At 47.8% G+C, this 24,019-nt stretch overlaps 1 protein-coding gene across 1 annotated transcript in view; it reads right to left on the reverse strand.

Annotated features, from left to right (window-relative positions):
• Positions 1-311: 311 nt before the first annotated feature.
• The window catches only part of HECW2 (HECT, C2 and WW domain containing E3 ubiquitin protein ligase 2), a 207,840-nt gene continuing 184,132 nt past the window's right edge, over positions 312-24,019 (reverse strand). The window contains 6 exon segments of the mRNA XM_015406124.1: positions 312-1,255; positions 7,310-7,422; positions 10,283-10,368; positions 14,245-14,359; positions 18,427-18,573; positions 22,508-22,637. Coding sequence (XP_015261610.1) covers positions 1,144-1,255; positions 7,310-7,422; positions 10,283-10,368; positions 14,245-14,359; positions 18,427-18,573; positions 22,508-22,637 — 703 coding nt within the window. The 3' untranslated portion in view covers positions 312-1,143.

Genomic DNA, 24,019 nt, shown 5'->3' on the forward strand with positions numbered 1-24,019 from the left:
TCCCCTTCGACTTTGGTACATTCAGTGCAAAAAAATAGTTTCAGGAATATTTTACCCTTATAAAAATAAAAGGCATATATATATATATTATTATTATATCAATATTATTATTTCCCTTGAGAGTGCAGAAAGAATCGAACACAAGAACAATACCTATTTAAGCATGGAAGAGTGGAAAGAACAAAATAATATTTTGTCCGCTGATTTTCCTATATCTACACTCTAAGGAACAAATTAGCGTGAACCTATAAAAATAAACAAAAGTGGTCAACTGTAAGAGTTTTTTTTTCCTTTTTCCTGATATGTTGTGTTTTAAGTCTAAGGTTGGTTTTTTTCATTTTTAAAAAACACTCTCCATGCAGTATAAAGCATAAAACCCATCGTTATTAGATTCTCTTATAGCAGTTTATCTCTCATGGAACACACTGTCTGCGTATGCATTTGTACGAGCCGCCACCCGGTCGCCACCCCATGTCTCCAACGGTCCTCGGTATTCTTCATAAGCCCTGGAAAATTGATCTCTACGGTGCGCCACATGCAGGCACCCATAAGCTTTAGGTCTAACATGTACAGCATATTGGTACTATTTGTATTGTATATGATGTCAAGTAGTGTACCCTTGGGGGGAATTAGTTCTACCGGATTAACAACGAAATAGAAAACGCCAGTATTTTTGCACTTGGCTTTCTACAGTTTAGTGGTGGGCTGATAAACGTTCGCCTTCATCCCTTTTCAAGTCCTTGTGTGTGGGGGATCCATTTTTGAGAGGGTAAAATTTTCGCAGTAGCCCTGACGCTGCTGATCCCGTGTCACATCTCCTTTTTGTTCTTCCTAGGAATCACAAATGTGTAAAAGTTCGGTGGTCAGAAAAAACGAACAAAAAAAAAAGAGAGAGAGAGGTCAATTGCTGGATTGTTGGTTTTCTCTGAATACCTTGGCTTTAGAGCACTCAAGTGGCTTTTGCTGAGCCTCCCTGAGCTCGTGTTGCTCGTTCATCAAGCCTTAAACTTCAATGCAAAAACAGGTTTCCCTTTAGGAAATGCCATCCGAACATTCGTGTATTCTTTGAGGATCCATACAGGCCCGAGGAGCTGAGCGCTTGAGTCCAAATGTGCTTGTTTCACCGGTCCAAACGTCCTTCTTTCACTCGAGTCCAAACGTGCTCGTCTCTTCCACGGCCGTCAGCAACTTCTCGTACAGCATGGAGAATGACGGGTAAGGGGGGAGGTCCAGACGATTGAAACAAGTGTGAGCCCTGGGTGGGGGGAAACAGTGGGGAAAAAACCCTAAGTAATTTCAAGGAAGTCACATGAAAATAATCAGGGAAATGAAGACGTGATACTGCCTTAGACTGAATGAGAGTCCATCAGAGTCAGTATTGTCTACTCAGAGTGGCAGTGGCTCTCCAAGCTCTCTCCTTCCACGTACTCAGCCCTGTAGCTACAGTGGGGCATTTTGGGGCCTGCCCCCCCCAACTTCCACCCAGCCCCCTGGCCCCCAGGTCTCTGGGCTGCCTGGAGGACCCCTGACTCTCTGGGCCACCCGGAGGACTCCCCACCGCTGCCCCCTTCCCCAAGCACGGTTTGCTTCCCCAGGCAGGGCGTGAATGCTGCAAAAGTGAGTTTTTAAAAGATATATATTTTTTATTTTGTGACGCCAGTGCCCCCTGAGTTATTTAAAGGCCCCCCGGATTACAAAATCCTGGCTATGGGCCTGCACCTATTGCCAGAACGTTTAACTGGAGATGCCAGGGATTGAACCTGGGACCTTCTGCATGCCAGGACCTTCTGCATGCCAGGTAGATGCTCTACCACTGAGCCACAGCCCCTATTTACAGCTCTCCAGGGTCTCAGACTGAGGTCTTTCACTTCACCTACTGCCTGGTCCTTTTAACTGGAGATGCCGGGGATTGAACCTGGGACCTCCTGCATGCAAGGTAGATGCTCTACCACTGAGCCACAGCCCCTCTTTACAGCTCTCCAGGGTCTCAGACTGAGGTCTTTCACATCACCTACTGCCAGAACTTTTAACTGGAGATGCCAGGGATTGAACCTGGGACCTTCTGCATGCCAGGTAGATGCTCTACCACTGAGCCACGGCCCCTCCCAAATAGATGCTTGTAAGAGGTTTCTCCACCGTACCCCTAGATTTTATGTCCAGGTCAAAAAAGAACAACCCGAAATGAATTGCAAAGGGAATCTGTCATCTTTCTCTGCCTCTCTATGGATAAGGAATGTTTCTGTTTCTAGTTGTTTCTCCCATGCAGGCACTGGGATACAACAACGGTCCCTCCGAAGAGAGCCATCCGAAATCTTGGATCATTGCTCTCTTCCAAAACTAGTTTGCCTCCCTGGAAGAAGGATGGGATTTAAAAAAGAAAAAAAAGATAACAGAAAAATGCCTCTTACAAGGGCTAAAAGCTGGATCACTGATACGAGTCCAGCAAAGAAGCCGCTCTCCTGACCAAGGCTCCCTCTAAGCTGTGGAGTCCTGTGAGCAAAAATTCTACTTTGTGAGCTCCTGGCATTAAAGTTGTGAGCGAGCCGTTTGGCGTTGACCTTGGATTGAAGGTCAAAGAAGAAGGGGATGGCAAAGGAGGAGATGGTCAGACGGTGTTATCGAGGCAACGAACATGAAATTAAGCAGACTCCGGAGCACGATGGAAGACAGGAAGGCCTGGTGTGATGTGGCCCATGGGGTCGCGAAGAGTCGGACTCGAAGTGTGACTGAACAACAACAAGAAGTTTGGAAACTGCATAAATTAGTTTGCTCTGGAGCCATCCTTCCTGAGCGAAGACAAAAATGTGAGCCAGAGGCTAAAAAACCCTGTGAGTTGGCTCACTCTAACTCAGCTTAGAGGGAAAACTGCTCTTGATTAACACTTGGAATTCACTGCCACAGGAAGTGGTGGCAGCTACAAGCACGGACGGCTTCAAGAGGGAATTAGATAAGCATATGGAGCAGAGGTCCATCAGTGGCTATTAGCCACAAGGTATAGATAGGGACTCTGGGGCAAGTGATGCTCTGTCTTCTTGGTGCTTGGGGGGGGGGTCAACAGTGGGAGGGCTTCTAATGTCCTGGCCCCACTGGTGGACCTCCTGATGGCCCCTGGTATTTCTGGCCACTGTGTGACACAAGAGTGTTGGACTGGATGGGCCTTTGGCCTGATCCAACATTGGCATCTCTTATGTTCTTATGTTCTTATGTTGACCTAACTGGGGCCTTCTCAAAGCTCTCTCCACCTGTGTGGCAAAGACCTTTCTCAAAGGCCTACTAATGAATATCTGGCCATGTCTTCTGACCGTGGGGGCAGGAGCAAAGTGAACGCCATTGTTATTCTTTCCACTGGATGAATATCCCACAGGCCGTGCGCTCAGATAGTAATCTCCTGATAAAGAATCAAGGTTCATTTTGCTTGCGGCCACGCCTGCCCCTGCCTTCCTCCCTCTGCCCACGGAGAATACAACCAGAGATGGTTGGAGGGCACTTTCAAGCACAAGAGGAGGGCTGCTGCTGCTTGCTCACCCTTGGCAAAGCTAACGCAAGGAAGGCTGCTGGTCGAATAAAACTGTTGCCTTTGTTGAGAGGAGCAAAGTTCAGCAGATCTTTTTGTACCAGAGGGTCAGAGAAATGAAAGGAGAAAGGCTTCCCCCAGAGGTCTGCCTGTACTGGGTAGAGGGGTGGGTGGGGGCTTCCCCAGAAGTCTGCCTGTATTGGGTAGAGTGTTCCCCCAGAAGTCTGCCTGTATTGGGTGGAGTGTTCCCCCAGAAGTCTGCCTGTATTGGGTGGAGTGTTCCCCCAGAAGTCTGCCTGTATTGGGTGGAGTGTTCCCCCAGAAGTCTGCCTGTATTGGGTGGAGTGTTCCCCCAGAAGTCTGTCATACCGGGTAGAGGGATGTGGCTCCCCCAGAAGTCTGTCTGTATTGGGCGGAGGGTGGGGGGCTCCCCCTGAAGTCTGTCTGGATTGAGTGGAGGGGGACCTCCCCAGAAGTCTGTCTGGATTGAGTGGAGGGGGGACGGTCCCAGAAGTCTGCCTGTATTAGGTGGCGGGTTCCCCCAGAAGTCTGCCTATCTTGTGTGGAGAGATGTGGTGATGAGTCACTCTTGTTCGTAGGCATGATGCCACTTGTTGGGGGTATCCAGTGAACCAGCTCCCAGAGTACTGCCCTTGGAACTCTGAATTCCCATCCCATGGGAAGAAAAACAGCCGTATGCAGGTTTTCCTTTTCCCATGGTTGGAAGGCATGGCATGGCCCCTGAAACTAGCCGCGACTGCTCTCATTTTCTGAGGATGCTAGGAAATGTGACAATATCTCGTTCTACAGAATTCTTGACTTGCTCTGTAGCAGGACCCCAAATGCCCTTGGACAAACAAGCTCTTCTCTCTCGATCAAGAGATTCGGCATCCAGGAAGGAAGACTATATATTCAAGCTAAGCGTGGTCTCCTAAGGCACAGCATGTCAATGTTTGACTCTTGCGGTAGCTGATAAAGGTAAAGTGTTATCTTAGCTCATGACAACTTCATGCCCGTATAACTTTGCCTCTCAGCAGAAGTTCATATATCACGCCAATTGAGTTCGCCTTGGTCCAAAGTCCATATAAAGCTCAGCAGCTGAGTTCATATATGCAAGTTCAAACGGATTACACTGGTGATTGTGTAATTCACCTAAAATAAAACCCTGCAAGGACCAATATTATCCTTTGTACTCCTCAGTGGGCCTCCACCTAAGAATACCTCTCAGGAGTGTGTGTGTGTGTGTGTGTATGTCGGACTAAGATGACCTTGGCCTTGAATCTCCACCCCACCACTTGGGTCCCTCTGGACCAATCATTATCTATCAGCCTAACCTACCTCACAAGGTCATTGTGAGGCTATCAGCAGAGAAGGGGGAGACCATGTAGGCAGCCCTGAGCTACTTGGAGGAGAGGCGTGATAAAAATGTTAACCGATAAATAGATAAGAGCAAGAGTCCGGTAGCACCTTGAAGACTAACAAAATTTGTGGCCGGGGAGGAACTTTTGTGAGTCACGGCTTGCTTCTCCAGATAGCAGTAACTGACAAAAGCTCATCCCCTGCCACAAATTTGGTTAGTCCTCAGGGCGCTACTGGACCGTGGCACTTTCCTACTGAACAAGATAAAAGGAGATTGGATTGATACCCCACCCTTCACTACCCAAAGGAGTCTCAGAGCAGCTTACAGTCTCCTTTCCCTTCCCCTCCCCACAACAAACACCCTGTGAGATAGGTGGGGCTGAGAGAGTTCTCTCGAGAACTGCTTCTGAAAGAACTGCTCCGAGAGAACCTGAGACAGACCCAAGGTGGGGCTGAGAGAGCTCTGAGAAAACTGATCTTGAGAGAACAGCTCTGAGAGAACTTGTGACTGACCCACGGTCACACTGGCATGTGGAGAAGTGGGGAATCAAACCTGGTTCTCCCAGATTAGAGCCTGCGCTCCTAACTACTACACCAAACTGGCTCTACAGACAGGCTGTACTGCTACAGACAGACTAACACGGCAACCCATCTTGGTCTATCTGAAGAAGTGAGCAGTGACTCACGAAAGCACGTCCCCCGCCACAAATTGTCATAGTCGTTAAGGTGCTACTGGACTCTGCCTCTTTTCCACGGCTACGGACAGACTAACACGGCTACCTGTCTAGTTAAATAGACATTTGCCGCTGTCAGACGGTGGGCCCACCAGAACATTCGGATACTACTTTCACCCATACGTTCCATTTTTTCTATCACACCCTTCCTCCTCCAAGGAACTCAGGGCAATGCGTACGGATCCCCTTCCTCTCATTCTGTTCTCTGTTGGCTCGGCTGAGAGAGAACAACTGACTCGCGGCCATCTAGTCAACCTTCACGACTGAGCCGTGGTTGGAGCTGGGCGTGAGCCCCCTTCTCTGTCGACTACGAAGCTGCGTCTACGTCACCTTCTACCAGTTCAGTAACAGAATCTGCAGGGCATTTCCCAAAGGTCTTCCGACACTCCCTGATGCTCCTTGACTTTTAACTTGAACTTGCCACCATCCCCCAGCTCCTTGCCGTGTTTGCACAGCAAAGCCTTTGAAGCTGGTACCACCGGGACAGAAGGTGTTCCGCATAAGGGGGCCGGGGAGCTTACGAAAACAAATCACTTTCGTTCTGCTCAGAACGGAGGGCGAGAAGGTCACGTGGATCAAGACACTGCTGTTTCTTCAAGTTGCGTGTGTGTGCGTATCTGCCCAAGGGGTTGTTATCTCACGCTTTGTTTAATTAAGCTCTCGTAGGCATACAAACGCCTTTAAAATCATGCTCTGGCCGTGACCGAATGCCACCGTGGCGCTGCTTGGAATCAAAGACCAGCTCTGCCCAGGCAATCAAAAGGAGATGCCGGAATTGTTTGCGTTACAGCCGACCTGGTGAACGAACGGACTGAGTTTCCTTATGTGCGATGCAGGGCCCTGCCATTCCCCCGTTCCAGTGGAGGGTCCAAGCTGAGGCAGAACGATTTGCCCAGTGCTGTCCGATGGTAGCGCTACTAAAGACATTGGACACTTTCACACACCCTAAATAACGCACTTCCAAACCACTTTCGGTGCACTTTGCAACTGGATTTTGCTGTGTGAAATGGTAAAATCCACTTGCAAACAGTCACTGAAGTGGCCTGCAATGGCATTATTTAGCATGTGGGAAGAAGAAGAAGAAGAAGAGGGGGAGGAGGAGGAGATTGGATTTATACCCTGCCCTTCACTACCCAAAGAGTCTCAGAGCGGATTACAAACTCCTTTCCCTTCCCCGCGCCACAATAGACACCCTGTGAGGTAGGTGGGGCTGAGAGAGCTCTGCCAGAACTGCCCTTGAGAGAACAGCTCTGAGAGAACTATGGCTTGCCCAAGGTCATCCAGCAGCTGCGAGTGGAGGAGTGGGGAATCAAAGCCGGATCCAGGCCCGTAGCCATCAGACCAGAACTTTATAGCCAATTTATGGTCTTCCAAGCTGTACCCATTGTTTTAATTGTTATAATGTTTTATTGTATCTTAATGTTTAATGTTTTAAACGGAAATTGTGTTTATTTCAATGATGTTACCCGCCCTATAAATGTAAAGAATAAATAAATAATAAATAAATATTGTGGCTGAACCAAGGCTATGTTGAATCTAATGACAGACGCCAGTTTCTCGATTGGCACTCAGATAATTTCAGAAACTGGCAACAGAAACACCTCGGTTTTATGAATGAAGACCGTATGATTCAATCAGAGAGACCAGGGCTCTGAATTGGCCCATAGGTTCGGGTTTCTTTAAACACCTGGCATTCTTTTACCTGGGCAAAGCAGTGATTTTCCCCCATTTTTCGACACAGAATCTTCTTGGTCCGTTGCTCCCTCTCAGAGACGCAAAACCTTCGTAAGGTATGCTAGACGTGCCTGTGACAAACTGAAGGCAAAAGCAAAACAGCTTGAGTTATCTATTGCACAAAACAGAACTTAGATCTTCTCATGGGCTATTTTTAAAAACATGGGTGAATTCCTATGTGCAAATCATGGCCAAATCTGGGGGGGGGGAGGTAAATCCCACATTGTATTTATAGAAGAAGAAAAAGAGATTGGATTTATACCCCGCCCTTCACTTGGAGTCTCAGAGCGGCTTACAAACTCCTTTCCCTTCCCCCTCCCCCACAACAGACACCCTGCGAGGTAGGTGGGGCTCAGAGAGCTCTGACAGAAACTGCTGTTTTCAAGAACAGCTCTGAAAGAAGTTGTGACTGACCCAAGGTCATCCAGCAGCTGCGAGTGGAGGCGTGGGGAATCAAACCCGGTTCTCCCGGATTAGAGTCTGCACACTTAACCACGACACCAAACTGGCTCGATCTTACATCGATCTTACTTCCTTTAAAGCATTTATTAGCCGCCTTTCTTCCTGATAGAGCTTCGGGCGGCTAACCAGATAAATAGATTACAGAAAGCAGAATACATAAAAATACGTAAAACCAAAGTTTGGAATCCCTGCTTAGGACTGCTTTAATCAAACGCTGTCCTAAATAAAACTGTCTTCTGCTGCGTCCTAAAGATCCAAAGTGAGGGGGTCAGGCGCACCTCCCTGTAGAATTTGTACCCCCCCAATCTATAGCCAATCTATTCCATTCAAGACAAGAGCAGTGTTCCCTCTAAGCTGAGTTAGTGTGAGCTAGCTCACAGTTTTTTAGCCTCCAGCTCACACATTTTTGTCTTCGCTCAGGAAGGAGGGCTTCAGAGCAAACGAATTCATGCAGTAGCCAAATTGCTCACTCACAACTTTAATGCCAGTAGCTCATAAAGTAGAATTTTTGCTCACAGGACTCCACAGCTTAGTGGGAACATTGGACAAGAGTCAAGATTAATATCTAGAAGGACGCAGTGCTCACTTCAAGCCCACTCAGTGAAGAGGAAGAGGAAAAGATGGGTGTTTAGCCTTCCTGGGGGAAGTGGACTCCGCAAGACTTTGTGAAAAGACTCTGACAGAGGGTATTTTCCAATGGCAAACGGACACTTCTGGGGCTTTCAGATGGAGAACAAGTATAAAGAAAACAGTCGTGAGTGTCTGACCCACAAATCAGGCAGTCAACAAGACTTGCAGAGAAAATGCTTACTATGTATTACAGTCTGAAGCACTACAACACCATAAATCAATTCCCACAAATCATAAGAAAATCCTAGTGCAAAGGTACATCATCAACGTTGTCTCCGGATTATATAACAACATGTCCAAATTTGATCTTCCTCAGGAAATGTTAGAGTGGTACAGAAGTCCTCTTGTTCATAAAGTGCTTTACAACAAGTCATGAAAGATTACATTCAGATAGGACGCTGATCTCAGTAAACGTTCAGGCTCAGATATGCTGCTAAGCTTCTAATGGATCCTAGGTGTGGTAAAGCACGTTTGATTTGTGGGTCAGACACTCACGACTGTTTTCTTTATACTTGTTCTCTGATGAGGTCATGTTTGTCCTCTTTCAGATGGAGGCCAGAACCTGCGAGTAGTTCCAGGCGCCTTAGGGACTTTGCACTTGCATTTCTCAACCAGCATCCAAGCGATGCTGTGTGAAAGTCCCTTTCCCTTTCAAAATGGAGGGGATTTTCAAAGTACACAAAAATCCCTTTGGTCAAACCCATGCCACTTATCAGCTCTCTGGATTCCCAGGGGAGTCTCCTTGGGGGACTTTTATATCTGCTTTTGTACGTTTGTGGCATTTTGATTTGCCAGGGCCTCCAAGGAGTTCCACATTAAATGTATGGTTCTGCCTTCCCTACGGCAGTGCAGGGGGAGAAACGCTAGCCAGTTGGTTTCATGCCTGAGCAGAAGTTGAACTCGGGGCTCCCCCAATCCTAGCCCAATGTTTTAATGATTCACCCACCGTGGCTGTACGCTGCATTTATTGATTGCTGTTGTAGTTCTTAACTGGTGAAAGACCGTTTTGCGAGTCCGCTTTTATTTCACGCGGTTAACAGACAGACAACCTGACCTCTCTCGTGATTCATTCACTCACTCTTGCTCGTACAAGGATGGCCAGTTCACAGACCCACAGAGTAGATGAACAAGAAGAGATTGGATTTATACCCCGCCCTTCACTCGGAGTCTCAGAGCAGCTTAAAAGCTCATTTCCCTTCCCCTCCCCACAACAGACACCCTGTGAGGTGGGTGGGGCTGAGAGAGCTCTGACAGAAACGGCTCTTTTTCAAGAACAGCTCTTATCAGAACTACAGCTTGCCCAAGGCCATCCAGCCAGGTGCAAGTGGAGGAGTGGGGAATCAAACCCGGTTCTCCCAGATTAGAGTCCGCGCACTTAACCGCTACACCAAACTGGCTCTAATTTATCGATTGCTGTTCTAGTTCTCTGCTAGTGCCCCGGTGGAGGTTTGAAGAAGAAGAGATTGAATTTATACCTGAAGGAGTCCCAGAGCAGCTCCTGCATAAATTAGTTTGCTCTGGAGCCATCCCTCCTGAGTGGAGACAAATATGGGTGAGTCGGAGGCTAAAAAACTGTGAGCTAGCTCACGCTAACTCAGCTTAGAGGGAACATTGGTGGGAACCATCTTAATGGCAGTTCACACACACACAGAGACACACACACAGATAGAAGCACTCTTGGATTTATCGCTTCTGCTGATAACCACTAAGTGTCTCGTAGGAGATTCGAGAACGAACAAGCCATTCGTCTGCTTCGAGGTTACGCACTGAGAGTTTCGTCAGCCTAGACTGGATCACTGATGGAGAAGAGGCAGCCGAGTTATTTCCCACGCATCGAGAGATCTCGTACCTGTAGCAGCCTCAGCCGCTGTTCGTTGTTGAATCTTTCTACAGCGGCCCAAAACCATCGGATGACGATGTGATTGTCGTGGTAGCCTGTGGGATCCAAACAGAAATACCATGTTAACGTGGCCCGCTTTCCTGCGATAGACAGACTGCTGAAATGTGAAATGCTAATCATTAATCTGTTGGAAATGGCCCAGAGTCCTGTGTACTCCGGGATGGGGTGGTTCAGAAATTCAATTAATAATAATAATAACAATAACAACAGGGCTCTATCTCAGTGTGGATGAAAGCCATTAAAGCAAGGGCTGAAGACAGTCTGGTAATAAAGCTGATGGTTTTTGGAGCTCTTCACAATGACGAGCAAGTTTCCAACATGGTCCTCTTCCAATGGCTGTGAGCCCGCCTCGGCGGGGAGGGTGGGATATAAGTCGAATAAATTAATAAATAAATACTTGCTGTCCTCAGGACGGATCCCCTATTCCTACTGTGTACTCAGACATGGATACCCCAAATGAAACCCATGCCCGTGCTGTTCTTGCCAAACTTGAAGGGCATGTGCGCAGGCACGCTTCGTTAGATACACTGAAACAGATTTCCTCAAGCCTTACATATAGGTAGGGAATAAAGTCTGAGTCCAGTGGCACCAGAAGTGTGCATGCACACGAAAGCTTCTACCCAGAGCTGTGCATGCACACGAAAGCTTCTACCCAGAGCTGTGCATGCACACTAAAGCTTCTACCCAGAATAAAACTTTGTGGGTCTTAAAGATGCCACTGGACTCAAACTTAGTTCTGTTGCTTTGGACCGACATGACGACCCCACCTGTAAGGTAAAGGTTTCCCTTGTTCGAAAGCCAGTCAAATCCGACTTTAGGGATGCGGTGCTCATCTCCGTTTCCAAGCCAAAGAGCCAGCGCTGTCCAAAGACGTTTCCGTGGTCATGTGGCTGACATGGCCGGCATGACTAGACGCCGAGGTACACGAAACACTGTTACCTTCCCACCAAAGTGGTACCTATTTATCTACTTGCAAATTCTGGGGATAGAGACGGGAGCTCCCTCCGTCACGTGGCACTCAGGTCTCGTACTGCTGAACTGCCAACCTTCCAGTCTGCAGTTCAGCGTCTTAACCACTTGAGCCACCACAGCCCACCTGTACGCTAAGTGAAAATTAAGCTCTTAGTGGATATGCTTATACCCTTTAAACTTTAAACAGCAAGGAGAAGAGAGAAGAGGGAAGGCTAAAGTGTCCGGGCATTTCTGGTTTAGAAAAAAGAGGAGTCACGACAGGGTTTATAAAGTAATAAAAGTGGATAGGGAGAACTCTCCCCGTTCTGAAAGCTGCTTAGAGTCCCAGGAGAGAAAAGCAAGAGGTGACTGAGCAGAGGTGGGGGAATACCATCCCGAAAACCTTGGAGGAAGGGCAGAGTAAAAATAGAAGAAGAAGAAGAAAAGGAAGACAGGAAGAGGAAGAGGACCTAGCGGTTCGAAAGCAAGAAATTGGAAGTAGATAAATAGGTACCACTCCGGTGGGAAGGGAACAGCGTTCCGTGCGCCTCGACATCCAGTCATGCCGGCCCCATGACCACGGAAATGTCTTCGGACAGCGCTGAATGTTCAGCTTGGAAACAGAGATGAGCACTGCATCCCTAGAGTTGAATTCGACTGGCTTCCGAGCAAGGGAAACCTTTACCTTTACCTTTAGTAGTCTGGTTTGCATAATGGAGCTGCGGTGGCTCAAGTGGTTAAGACGCTGAACTGCAGGCTGTGGAAGGTCGGTAGTTTAGCAGTTCGAGACCCGGGTGCCGCATGACAGAGTGAGCTTCCGTCTCTAGTTCCAGCTCCTGCCAACCTAGCAGTTCGAAAGCAAGAAATTGCAAGTAGATAAATAGGTACCACTTCGGTGGGAAGGTGACAGCGTTCCGTGCGCCTTGGTGTTTAGTCATGCCGGCCACATGACCACGGAAACGTCTTCAGACAGCGCTGGCTCTTCGGCTTTGAAATGGAGATGAGCACTGCAACCCTAGAGTCGGACTCGACTGGCTTTCAAGCAAGGGAACCTTTACCTTAGAACATAAATATTTCATCACAAAGGTTTCTCACTTTTGTGATGTTTTCATATCAAGCCTGTCGTTATTTAAAGAGATATTCAAAATGTTAAAAAAGATAAGTGGCTCAGTGGGACAAAATTTTAAGAAAAAATGCAATGGAATATGTGAACTGAATGACAGAAGAATCACTCGCAACCTAAAAACCCATTTTCCAAATGTATTACAAATACAGCGAGGACCCAGAACACCACGCAAGCAGTTCTGTAAGTTGCCCCGATGACGCACGACAAACCACTTTTGAAACCTGAGCTGAAACTCTAAAGAAGTTAACTTTAATAGCCTTTTCCTAAGAAATCCCTCTCTGGTTGCTGCTTTGGACAGTAGGAAAACATACGGGGGCCCACTGATAAACTTCAGATAACCTTCTTTTGTAAAATACTTGCTTTACCCCCACATATAGCTTCCTCAGTTGTGCCACTCGAACTGGGCCTCCCAAACATTTCAACATTGATTTTGAAAGCTATGGTCAGCTTTAAGTACAGAGACTGTTAAATTGTCAGCAGCCCGCGAGCGCTGTCGGTCAAAATGGTACAGAAGTGTGGGTATGGAAATTAACCGATTGGGTGTATGGAAATTAAGCAATCTAACAGAAAGAAGACGAGCATTGCTTATAGAGAAACTTTTTAAACAGGACTGGGACTTCCTCTATAAAGACGCTAGACAGAAATGTTCTCCGCTTCATCTGGGAATTAAGTGTTCAACCCAATCAGACCTGAAGCTAACAGTAATGGCCACTAGAGTCTGCTTTGCAAAGAAATGTCAAAAGAGCCCTTAGGTAAAGGTAAAAGTTCCCTTGCTTGAAAGCCAGTCGAATCCGACTCTAGGGGTGCGGTGCTCATCTCCGTTTCCAAGCCGAAGAGCCAGCGCTGTCCGAAGAAGTTTCCGTGGTCATGTGGCCGGCATGACTAGATGCCGAGGCGCACGGAACACTGTTACCTTCCCCACCGAAGTGGTACCTATTTATCTACTTGCAATTTCTTGCTTTCGAACTGCTAGGTTGGCAGGAGCTGGGACCAGAGGCGGGAGCTCACTCTGTCACGTGGCACTCGGGTCTCGAACTGCTGAACTACCGACCTTTTGGTCTGCAGTTCAGTGTCATAACCACTGAGCCACCGCAGCCCTTTAAAAGAGCCTAGCACTTAGGATTTACTTAAATATGGTCCTCTTTTAGCTTTACCTATCAATATGAACCTATCTAAAATTCTGGCAGTTTTTGCTTCCTCTCGATTTCTAGAAATGGCTCGTTATCACGCTGGGCGTTGTTTGCAACTGTTCCGTTAACACCACCCTCTTGACGTCTCAGATGAATTTTTATCAGCCATCTGATCCCGGCACATTTCTCGGTTACCCGGGAATGAACACCAGATGCCAATTAATTCAACCATCTCTGTCACAGGCACATCTCTGCGAGACGGAGGCGTCTCGTCTTTCACCAGAGGGCCTAACTTCTTCCAAGCCGTGATGCCGGCCCCATCTGCAACGAATCACAGCCGAGTGTACCTTTATACCTCTGATTAACCTGCGCGCTCTCTTTTGCCCATTACCAGCTGTGCCGTCCTGGGTTCTGCCCCCTTTTTATCAAAAGGAACGCCTGCCCCTAATCCAAAAGCTAAGTGGGAAAACACCAGGCCTTCTGAAGTTGAGTTTTTCAAAAGACGAACACATGCTTTCTAAAATTATGTTGTGACGGATTAGTCCCAAAAATTAAATTAGGGCCGTTTATTGCAATCTTCTTCTTCTTCTTCTTTTTAAAAAAGAAGTTGCTTCTTTTGGATAATTTCAAAGTTTCGCCACCCCAGCGATCTGAAAGGGAAACCTGACCGCAACACAGACATACACATATGGAGAAGATCTCACCTCCTCTGTACTCGGTGTTGTTTCGCCAGTCGCTCAAGTCGATTTCTGCCGTGCCAGCAATAACCAGCTCCAACTCTCTCGCGTCAAACACGGAAACCAGCCTGGCGTCAACGACCTAGGAGAGAAAATAAATGCATCCATAGACATGCGTACCGGCGGTCTCCATCTTTGAACAAAGCTCCCTTTTGGGGGAGGAATGAAGGCCAGGCAGAGATGTTCTAATAAATACTCTTCAGGCTTTAGCAGCTTGTCTGCAGTGGACCGGCCCCAGCAATCCGTGCATGCAAGAAGAGTGGGTCTTCCTTGCCTTCCCCTCCCCACAGCAGTTCTGGCTCCCGGGGAAAGTTGATTCCCAGGGTCACGGGACCAGCACGGAGTTATAGTTGTGTGCGTCGGAGGGCTGCAGCAAGAAGGGGGTGGGTGGGAACAGTGCCCTTCTTGCTGGAGTCATAGAACCATAGAGTTGGAAGGGACCTCCCGGGTCATCTAGTCCAACCCCCTACACATTGCAGGAAATTCACAAATACCTCCCGCCCCCACACACACCCAGTGACCCCTGTTCCATGCCCAGAAGATGACTAAAAGCCTCCAGGATCTCCGGACAAACTGGCCTGGAGAAAAATTGCTTCCTGACCCCAAAGTGGCAATCGGCATTTCCCCGGGCGTGTTAAGAAAGGGCCACGAGAACTAAGCACTGAGGCGACCCTTCCTGCCCTCCTTTCTCGTGCTCTGCCTCAGTTCACAGAATCAGCCTTGCTGCCGGATGGCCATCCAGAACTCTGCTTGAAAACCTCCCCAGAAGGAGAGCCCACCATTCATCCCAGTGTTGTTTTTTTGGAGGCGGGGGGGGGGAAGGAGTTAGAGCCCGACGATCCATCCCAAGTTTTTTTGGCGGAAAACAGTTAAGAGCCCAAACCAACATTTTCTTTAATGCTAAAAAACAGCCCCATAGTAACTCACAGGGCTATTTTTGTGCAGGAACGCACAGGAACGAAGTTCCGGCTGGCTTCAGAGTTGGCCACGCCCACTACAGCCAAAACTCTGCATGCCTGGCTACAGAGGGAAGGCCTGGAGAGCAACCCCACCTGGCGACTCCGAGTTGGGGGGGCCGGGGGCCCCTGGAAGGATCGGGGAGGCATTTAAATGTCTCCCCAGACTGTCCAAGGGCCGGCTTGCCCGGGCAAGCCAAAGGAAGGCATGGGGGTGTGGCCTAATATGCTAATATGTTGCATCAGAGGTGTGGCCTAATACGCTAATGGGTTTCTGCTGTTGGGTGGGGCCTATTATGCTAATGAGTTCCTGCTGGGCTTTTTCTACAAAAAACCCCCCTGGTTACTCACCTCCAATTTGGAGCAGGGCTGCAGTTCTGGGGAGCGTTTACCTTTTCCCCTCCCTACTCCACTTGATTCCGCCACAGAAATCACCGGAATGGCTATTACCCTGTTTCCCCGAAAATAAGACCTACCCCCAAAATAAGCCCTAGCAGGATTTCTATGCATTTGTAGTATAAGCCCTAGTGTGTCTTCTTGAGAAAAAATAAATATAAGACAGTCTTATTTTCGGGGAAACACGGTAGCTGATGTCGGGAGGGAAAAAGACAGGCACGTTGTCCTGTCTTTCCCCCTTCCTACAACCACTCATGGCAGCTTGGAGGGGAGGGGTGGCAATTAGGAAGGGAATCCTCTCTTGCCCAGTGCTGAAGCCAAGATCAAATCCATCCCTCTCAAACTTCTCTGCACTGTTTAAGGAAACCCCTGGATCTCCCAAGCAATGTGCAATTTGGCCCTTGAATCAAACAAGCAGGATCCTGGCTGTCAGTTATGCTGCCATTGTGGCTGGTGGAGGGGAAGGTGGTTGATTTGTGTCTTCTTTCAAGCTCGGTATGTTTGGTTTCGATTCCCAGTATTCCTTCTATCGCTGTTTGACCTTGGTGTCTGCTGCACTGCTTCCCCTTGGAATGTGAACCCGTTAGTTTTAGGCACGCAAAGGCTTCTTCCCTGATTGGCTTTGAGCCATCAGAAGACCCTGCTTTGAACCAGGTATAATTGACCCTTTCCCGCTTTCTGAATTAGTTCTGACACTGAACGTGTATGGATGACTTGCCTATACTGGAACAATGAACTGAACCTCCTTTGAAAGCCTGTTTTTGATTCCTGATTGCTGCAAGACTCTGACGCTGGCCTCCCAAGTCTTTATATTGTGGACAGAACTATAAACTGATTTGGGTACAATAGCAGAATATAAATCCATCAGATAAATAAGTAAAATACTAGGTACCCCAGTAGCGTAACAGAGACATCACAGAATTGCCGCTGTTGACAGCAGGCTGACATGATTTTTGGAATTTCTTTTTTAAAACACATTTAGCGCCGTTGATCTGGAGAATGGAATATGTAGGGAAGGCAAAGAGCCCCCAAAGGCTCAGTATAAGAACTTAAGGGAAGCCATGCTGGATCCAGTCCAACACGCTGTGTCACATAACGGCCAAAACCCAGGGGCCATCAGGAGATCCACATAAACATAGTACTTGGTCTGTGTTTAGTTTCTAGGGCTACTGCTACTGCAGATGACCACTGAACTGCTAGAGGGATACTATAGCTTCACACTGAAGTTGTCATCATCTGAGCTGTGCCACCAGAGGCCTACTAGGCCCAGGGAACCTGGCTAGCAGTAGGTGAGGCTGGGCCTACAATTCCCAGAAGCCCCTGAGACGTTTTGGAGCCAAAACTGACCAATAGGAAAAGAGGAGGGCTTGGAATAAAAGAACTGGAGCAGCAGGAAAAGCTGTTCTTCTTCCCAGAGGGCAGAGCCAGAAGGAAGGCTGCTGCAGAGAAGAGACCCTCATCCTGAGGGAAGGGTGAGTAGTCTAGTGCCACTTGGAATAGTGAGCTAGGGACAGTGTATATTTAGACGTGTTAGGGCATTTGATTTCTTTTCTTTTCACCCACTTACTGTTATTATTCTGCACCTTGTTTGTTTGACCTCTTATAAAATAAACTATTTGCATTGTTCACTCTGCCTGGTCCTCATGCCTGTTATTCGGCCAAAAGGTAGGTCTAAAAGTCTTGGGAGGGTGCTCTGGGCCTTCTCAAGGGAGCCTGGAAGCAGAGTGGTGGCAGCGTCAGGTGACACCCCATCTGAGCCGTGACAGAAGTAACGTAGGGTTGCCAGGTTCATCCTGGCCACCAGCAAGGGGGGGGGGGGTTGACGGGGAACTCCCTGGAGAGGATGGACCTTGGGGACGACAGGGATCACAGCAGGATATAACTTTATAGAGTCCTCCCTCCAAAGCAACCATTTCCTCCAGGGGAACTGATCTCTGTTGTCTGGAGATGAGCTGAAATTCCAGGGGATCCTTAGGTCCTACCTGGAGGTTGGCATCCCTAAGGTGATACCCAGCTTTGCCATTGATGTCACATCTCAGTGATGTAAGATGAGCCACCCTATACCCAAGTGCAGGTGGAAGACAACTAGAAATCTATTCAATAGCACCGGGCAGAGGAGGAGGGGAAAAAAACATACATTATGCTAAATAACATCATACTAATGTTTGCAAGCTGCACAATTGGTCCCTCCACACATAAATTATTTGTTGCCTGAACATAAGAACGTAAGAGACGCCAATGTTGGATCAGGCCAAAAGCCCATCCAGTCCAACACTCTGTGTCACACAGTGGCCAGAAATACCAGGGGCCATCAGGAGGTCCACCAGAGGGGCCAGGACATTAGAAGCCCTCCCACTGCAAAGGATATGAACGGCAGACATTACGTTTCCCAGTTCCTCAGAAGATGCACCGCTCTTACATCCAGCAACTTTCATGACGGATACAGCCGACAGAATACCAATGACAAGACAATGCTTAGTACAGATGTAATCAGCTTCAGGATAGGTGTCCATCATGGCTCTCTGCTAAACCATGAAATACTTTTTTTCCCACTGTCAAGTGACAACTGACTTACGGCAACCCCGTGGGGTTTTTGAGGCAAGAGACGCTCAGCCCTCTGTGACACAGCCCTGGGCTTCCTTGGAGGTCTCCCATCCAAATACTAACCAGGGCTGACCCGGCTTAGCTTCTGAGATCTGATAAGATCGGGCTCGCCTGGCCTTCCAGGTCGGGGCCATGTCACGCTACAGGCATTTAATATATTGGAAACAGAATTCAGATTATTATTTTTTTGTACCTCGTAGAAGCCACGCACGAGACTCTCCGTCTGCTGCACGACCCCCCTCTCAATCCGCCATTTCACCATCCTCTCGATGTACTCCTTTTTGTTCTTTTCCGTCACAGGGATGTTGGCACCCCCGGGCTTCAGTTCCCGCTCGGTTATCTTAAAGGTAAACGACAACCGGGACGTTACAACGAAAGGGGGGGGGGGAATAGACAGTTGACAACGGATTCATCAAGCTGTGCGCCATGAATAAAATCCTACTGAAGCAGTGAAAGGCAAGCTACAGCATCCGAATGTTTCTCTCTCCTGGGCCAGAGATCTCAAGGACGAAGCAAGAGACGCAGTAAAATGAGAGACGCAAGGCAGGCGCCCCAGTCTGCAAAGAGAGATTTTGCAATGAAGCTTCCTAATATCTGTAGTGGACCGAGAATTCCTTTACAGTGTGCACTTGTAGGGTTGCCAACCTCCAGGTGGTTCCAGCCACAAATGGACCACAGTGACTCAACCAAGGTGGCACCCCAGCAATGTTCACTGTGCAAAAATTGATTCAAGTCCAACTACAGTCCACAAATTTGCTTCTCCTTTTTGTTTCTTTATTTTACGTCATGCAGCGCTGCTGCTGCTGCTTCCAACAACTGCCATGCGACTACAGATTTCCCAGGTAAACAATCTGTTTCCCTCAATGCTTCGTCAGGTCGCTTTATACTCGGAGCCCATGCTCTACGTCTCCTACTCAGAATTAATCTTGTATTTTCTCAGCATCTGCTGGCTCTCATTCAGACGCCGCACGTGATCCTCTGCCTATTCACAGTCTCCATTTTGTCTGAAAGGGGCAACGTGCATATTTTTGGCATCAGTACAGGCATACCAGTCTGTAGTGCATTCTACCCATCAATGCTCCCTCTTATTTTAACCCCCTCCTGAGTGGAACAGTTCACATTCTGAGTAGAATATAACTGCTGTCATCTTAAGATGGGCAGTGGGCAGTGCAAGAACCCGTGTGGCTCCAGACTGCTGTGGAGCGGGGCTTCCTGAGTTAATGAGCGGCCGCTCACGTGCACAGCTTAGAGGGAACATTGCTCCCCATACGTGTGATGAAATGTAATGGTGGAAAGGGGCTACAGCAGAGGCAGCTTCTGTCCCTATTGATGTCCATGGGAGAGAGGCGCATAGTTATATAGGCTCACAGATGTCCTCAGTGCAGTCAAGTTCTTCCAGTGCTTCCACTTTCACACAGCACCCTTTAAATACTAAATAAACACAACTGATTTGTGCAGGATTCTCAAGATGATGGTGACCCCGTGGGTATTTAAAGGCAAGAGATGTTCAGAGGTGGTTTGCCATTGCTTTCCTTTGTGTCACGAACCTGGTATTCCTTGGAGGTCTCCCATCCAAATAATAGCCAGGGCCAACCCTACCAAACTTCCGAGATCTGACGAGATCAGGCTAGCCTGGGCTATCCAGATCAGTGCAAATACACTGGTAGACCTACCTATTGCAACTGGGAGTGTGCATTCGGCTATAGCCAAACCGAAAAGATACCCGAAAAATACCTTGTTGGTATTGGAGATTTGTATTCGGCTACCGGTATAGTTGAACCCGAAAAAGCCGATATTATCCGACTTTTTTGGGGTTCTTTTTGCTATACCGAAAAAGGTCTCAATTAAACCTAACAGCCTGAACCACCAGTCAGCTGTTTTGTTTAAATGCCTTTGTTTCCCTCCCCAAGATTGGGGGTGGGGAAAGAAAGGCATTTTAAACATGCCTGGGTTCCCCTCCTGATCTTCTCCAGGTGCCCCATGGCTGCAGGGCACCTGGAGAAGATCAGGAGGGGACCCCAGGCATGTCTGCATGCCTGCCCTGTGCTTCCCCAGCCTGCCCACCATGGCGGGCAGACTGGGGAAGGGCAGGCATGCACGCATGCCCCCTTCCTTCCCTGAGCCTCTCCACTTTTGCAGAGAAACTTGGGGAAGTGGGGGGGGATGTTTAAATGCCTTTCTTTCCTTTCCCCAGTTCGGGGAAGGAAAGCAAGGCATTTTAAACATGCCTGGGTTCCCTGCCTGCCATTCTCCAGCTAGGACATCAGCTAGAGAAGGGAAAGCAGAGAGCCCAGGCTTTCCCTTGTCAATTTCACTCTCAGCTGATTCCCAGGGAGTGAAATTGACAGGGAAATCTGTAGTGACCACCAGTGGGGAAGAAAGCATTTAAACATGCCTCCTTTCCCTCCAGTGGTGTAAATCAGCCCCAAACATATTTGGCAATACCGAATATTTCCCCAATCCAAATACCTTACCGGTATCGGACTGGGGAAATTCGGCATTTACTGATATTTTTCGGGTCTGATTTACCCGAAGCCGAAAAATACCGGCATTTTTTTTGCACACCCCTAATTGCAACTGTATGAGTGTTTCTGTCTAAATAATACACTTTTGTTATGTACAGAATGTTTGCTACCTGCAACTCCTCCCTCCCCCGCCTCTCAGACAACAAAAACTAAGATTCATGTGTTGGTAGCCTTGAGTGCAGATGTTTGCGGCTCTCTCCCAAGTATTGCAATTTTTCTTCTAGAAAATACCAAGATATTTCTACTTTTAAATCCCAAAAGCATGCCAAAGAGTACAATTTTATATGCCAATTCATAAACGATGCATTTTAAGTTGTTAAAATAAGTTTAGGATTAATAGGAAAGCAAGTATCTTTAGACTCTTTCCCACATTTCCTTTTCCCCCCCCCCCCCAAAAAAAAGTTTTTTCTGTGGCACTAGAAATTTTACTTCTTTAGTTGTATGCTGTCAGAAGCAGCCTTTTACACTGGAGAGCTATGCTGGGCAGGTAAAAGATAATACTCCAAGGCTAGTATCTTACAAAGTACCTCCCCCCCCCCTGCCCCTGGAAAAAAATGCTTTGTTTCCCCAGGTTCCTCACTCCCTCTGCAATTGATCTTGACCTCCAGACAAATGGATCTGCACTGTTACAAAACCTGCATGGATACACTGCTGTGGGAGGAGGTGGGACCGCACTGCAGAGTTGGAAGGGGGTAAAAATAGCCTCTTCCTCTCTCCTGAGCCAGCAGAGTGGCTTCTGCAGAAAAGGGCAGAGTGGTAATTTCACCCCCTGCTCACTACAGCCCCCCCCCACCAATATGACTGTTCATCCAAGCAAAATAGTAAGACGCCCGGTAGCACCTTTAAGACTAACAAACTTTATTGTAGCGTAAGCTTTCGAGAAACACAGCTCTCTTCATCAGATGCAGAGAGCTGTGTTTCTCGAAAGCTTACACTACAATAAAGTTTGTTCGTCTTAAAGGTGCTACTGGGCTTTTTACTGTTTCGCAGCCACAGGCTAACATGGCTGACTCCTCTGGCTCTATGACCATGGAAAGCACCGTATTCATCCATGCAGATCTTGTGATTCCACGAATATTTTCTCCAGGAGTCAAAAGTGGTTGCAGGCAGAGAGAGAAAGAGAGAGAGGAATGTATGCAGGGCTCTTTTTGTAGAAAAAGCCCAGCAGGAACTTATTAGCATAATAGGCCACACCCAACAGCAGGAACTCATTAGCATAATAGGCCACACCCTGACACCACAGCTCATTAGCATATTAGGTCGCAGCCCCCTGTTGCCAGAAGTGTGGTCATCCAGCCACACCCACCTTTTGCTTCTTATTCTGTTTACCTTGTTTGTTGTCAAAACCCAGGGCCTTTTTTTGTAGCAGGGCCTCCTTTGCATGTTAGGCCACACAGCCCTAATGTAGCCAATCCTAATGAGTTTCTGCTGTTGGGCGTGGCCTGTTATGCTAATGAGTTCCTGCTGGGCGTGGCCAACTTGGGAGCCAGCCGGAACTCCGTTCCTGTGCGTTCCTGCCCAAAAATAGCCCTGAATGTATGAAAACTTAATATTCTCCCGGCACTTCATAGGACACGAGCCCTTATTTTTAAACATTAATATGCCTTGATAGGTGGAGAAATGCACTCAGTGTGGCAACACAACTCTCCCGTCTTAGCAATGGAGACATCATTATCCAACCAAAGAAGGCAAGACGTCTTTCTCTATTATTATTATTTTTTTTTCTGGGAAAGGAAAAAGGGTGCACACCTGTCCAAAGACTTCTTCATTTACAGTGAAGGTGAGATCGAGGATGTCATGTATGTCGTTGTCTTTCATCCACTGCAAACTCTGGTGGAACTCCTCGTCAAGGTATTCCAGGTCGCTCAGGTCACACAGTCTAACACAAACGAGAAGAGGTTAGAGAAGCGGAGGAGACAGCCATGGTAGCACCATGCTACGGAAGAGGAGTTAGGACAATCTTGCAACCTCGGGAGAACAAAAAGGAAACATCTGAAGAACTGTTATGGTGTTCCCTCTAAGCTGAGTTAGTGTGAGCTAGCTCACAGTTTTCTAGCCTCCAGCTCACAGATTTTTGTTTTAGCTCAGAAAGGGATGGCTCCAGAGCAAGCTAATTTATGCAGCAGCCCAATCGCTCGCTCACCACTTTAATGCCAGCAGCTCACAAAGTAGAATTTCTGCCCACAGGACTCCACAGCTCAGAGGGAGCATTTGGCTAGATTCCTTTGGGTTCACTTGATTCTTTCCCCAAATCTCTGAGTTTCCTTAATACCAACAGAAGTTACTCATCTACACAGTTTTCTTTGTGGGGCACATGATCTAGACATTAAAAAAAAAAATTCACTTCCATTTTTTTCATTCTACAGTTCCACATCCATGCAACTTTAAGTGAAAGTAGATAGCAAATTCATGCCTCCCTCCCTCCCCCCTCACCCCCCCCCCATCAGCAACTGGCACCCCCCAGGATCACAAGATATCATGTAGCTATCAATGCCACCTTTCTGTGGTGGATGCGTTTGCCCAGGCCTATCATTCTTCTGGCTAAATCATAACAAAGCTCGTCTCTGTGCGCCAGCCGGCCAGAAACAGCCCTCTTCTGATTCAAGCTACTCTTTAAACGGGGCTTCCTAAAACACGAGCCGCTCAGAGAGAAGAATCGTTTTGTGAATCTGAACAATTCCAAGTCCAAATTGATTCGTTACTCACAGTCTGTCCCAACGTCACTGAAGGGAAGAAAGTTCCAGAAGGGGGGGCTGGGAGTCTGCTGCAGGAGAATTAAGATTCGAGTGCCGTAGCTCCTTACAGACCAGCAGGATTTCTGGGGTCTACGTTTTTGGAGAGACCAAGCCCCCTTCCTCAGATACCATCTCATGAAGGGACCTTTGACTCTCGGAAGCTTACAGGATGGCATAGAGCTCACACCCCCAAAATATTGTTGGTCTCTAAGGTGCCACTGGACTCCAATCTGAAGGGAAGGGAACATCGCCGTGGTACTTGTAGAGTCCCACAGGGAAGAGGAAAGGAGAGGGGAAGAAGAAGAAGAAGAAGAAGAAGAAGAAGAAGAAGAAGAAGAAGAAGAAGAAGAAGAAGAGGAAGAGGAAGAGGAAGAGGAAGAGGAGGAGGAGGAGAGTAGAGTCCCACAGGGAAGAGGAAAGGAGAGGGGAAGAAGAAGAAGAAGAAGAAGAAGAAGAAGAAGAAGAAGAAGAAGAAGAAGAAGAAGAAGAGGAAGAGGAAGAGGAAGAGGAAGAGGAGGAGGAGGAG

The sequence above is a fragment of the Gekko japonicus genome, unplaced genomic scaffold, assembly GCF_001447785.1.
Source record: "Gekko japonicus isolate JY-2015 unplaced genomic scaffold, Gekko_japonicus_V1.1 scaffold1690, whole genome shotgun sequence".
NCBI classification, from domain to species: domain Eukaryota; kingdom Metazoa; phylum Chordata; class Lepidosauria; order Squamata; family Gekkonidae; genus Gekko; species Gekko japonicus.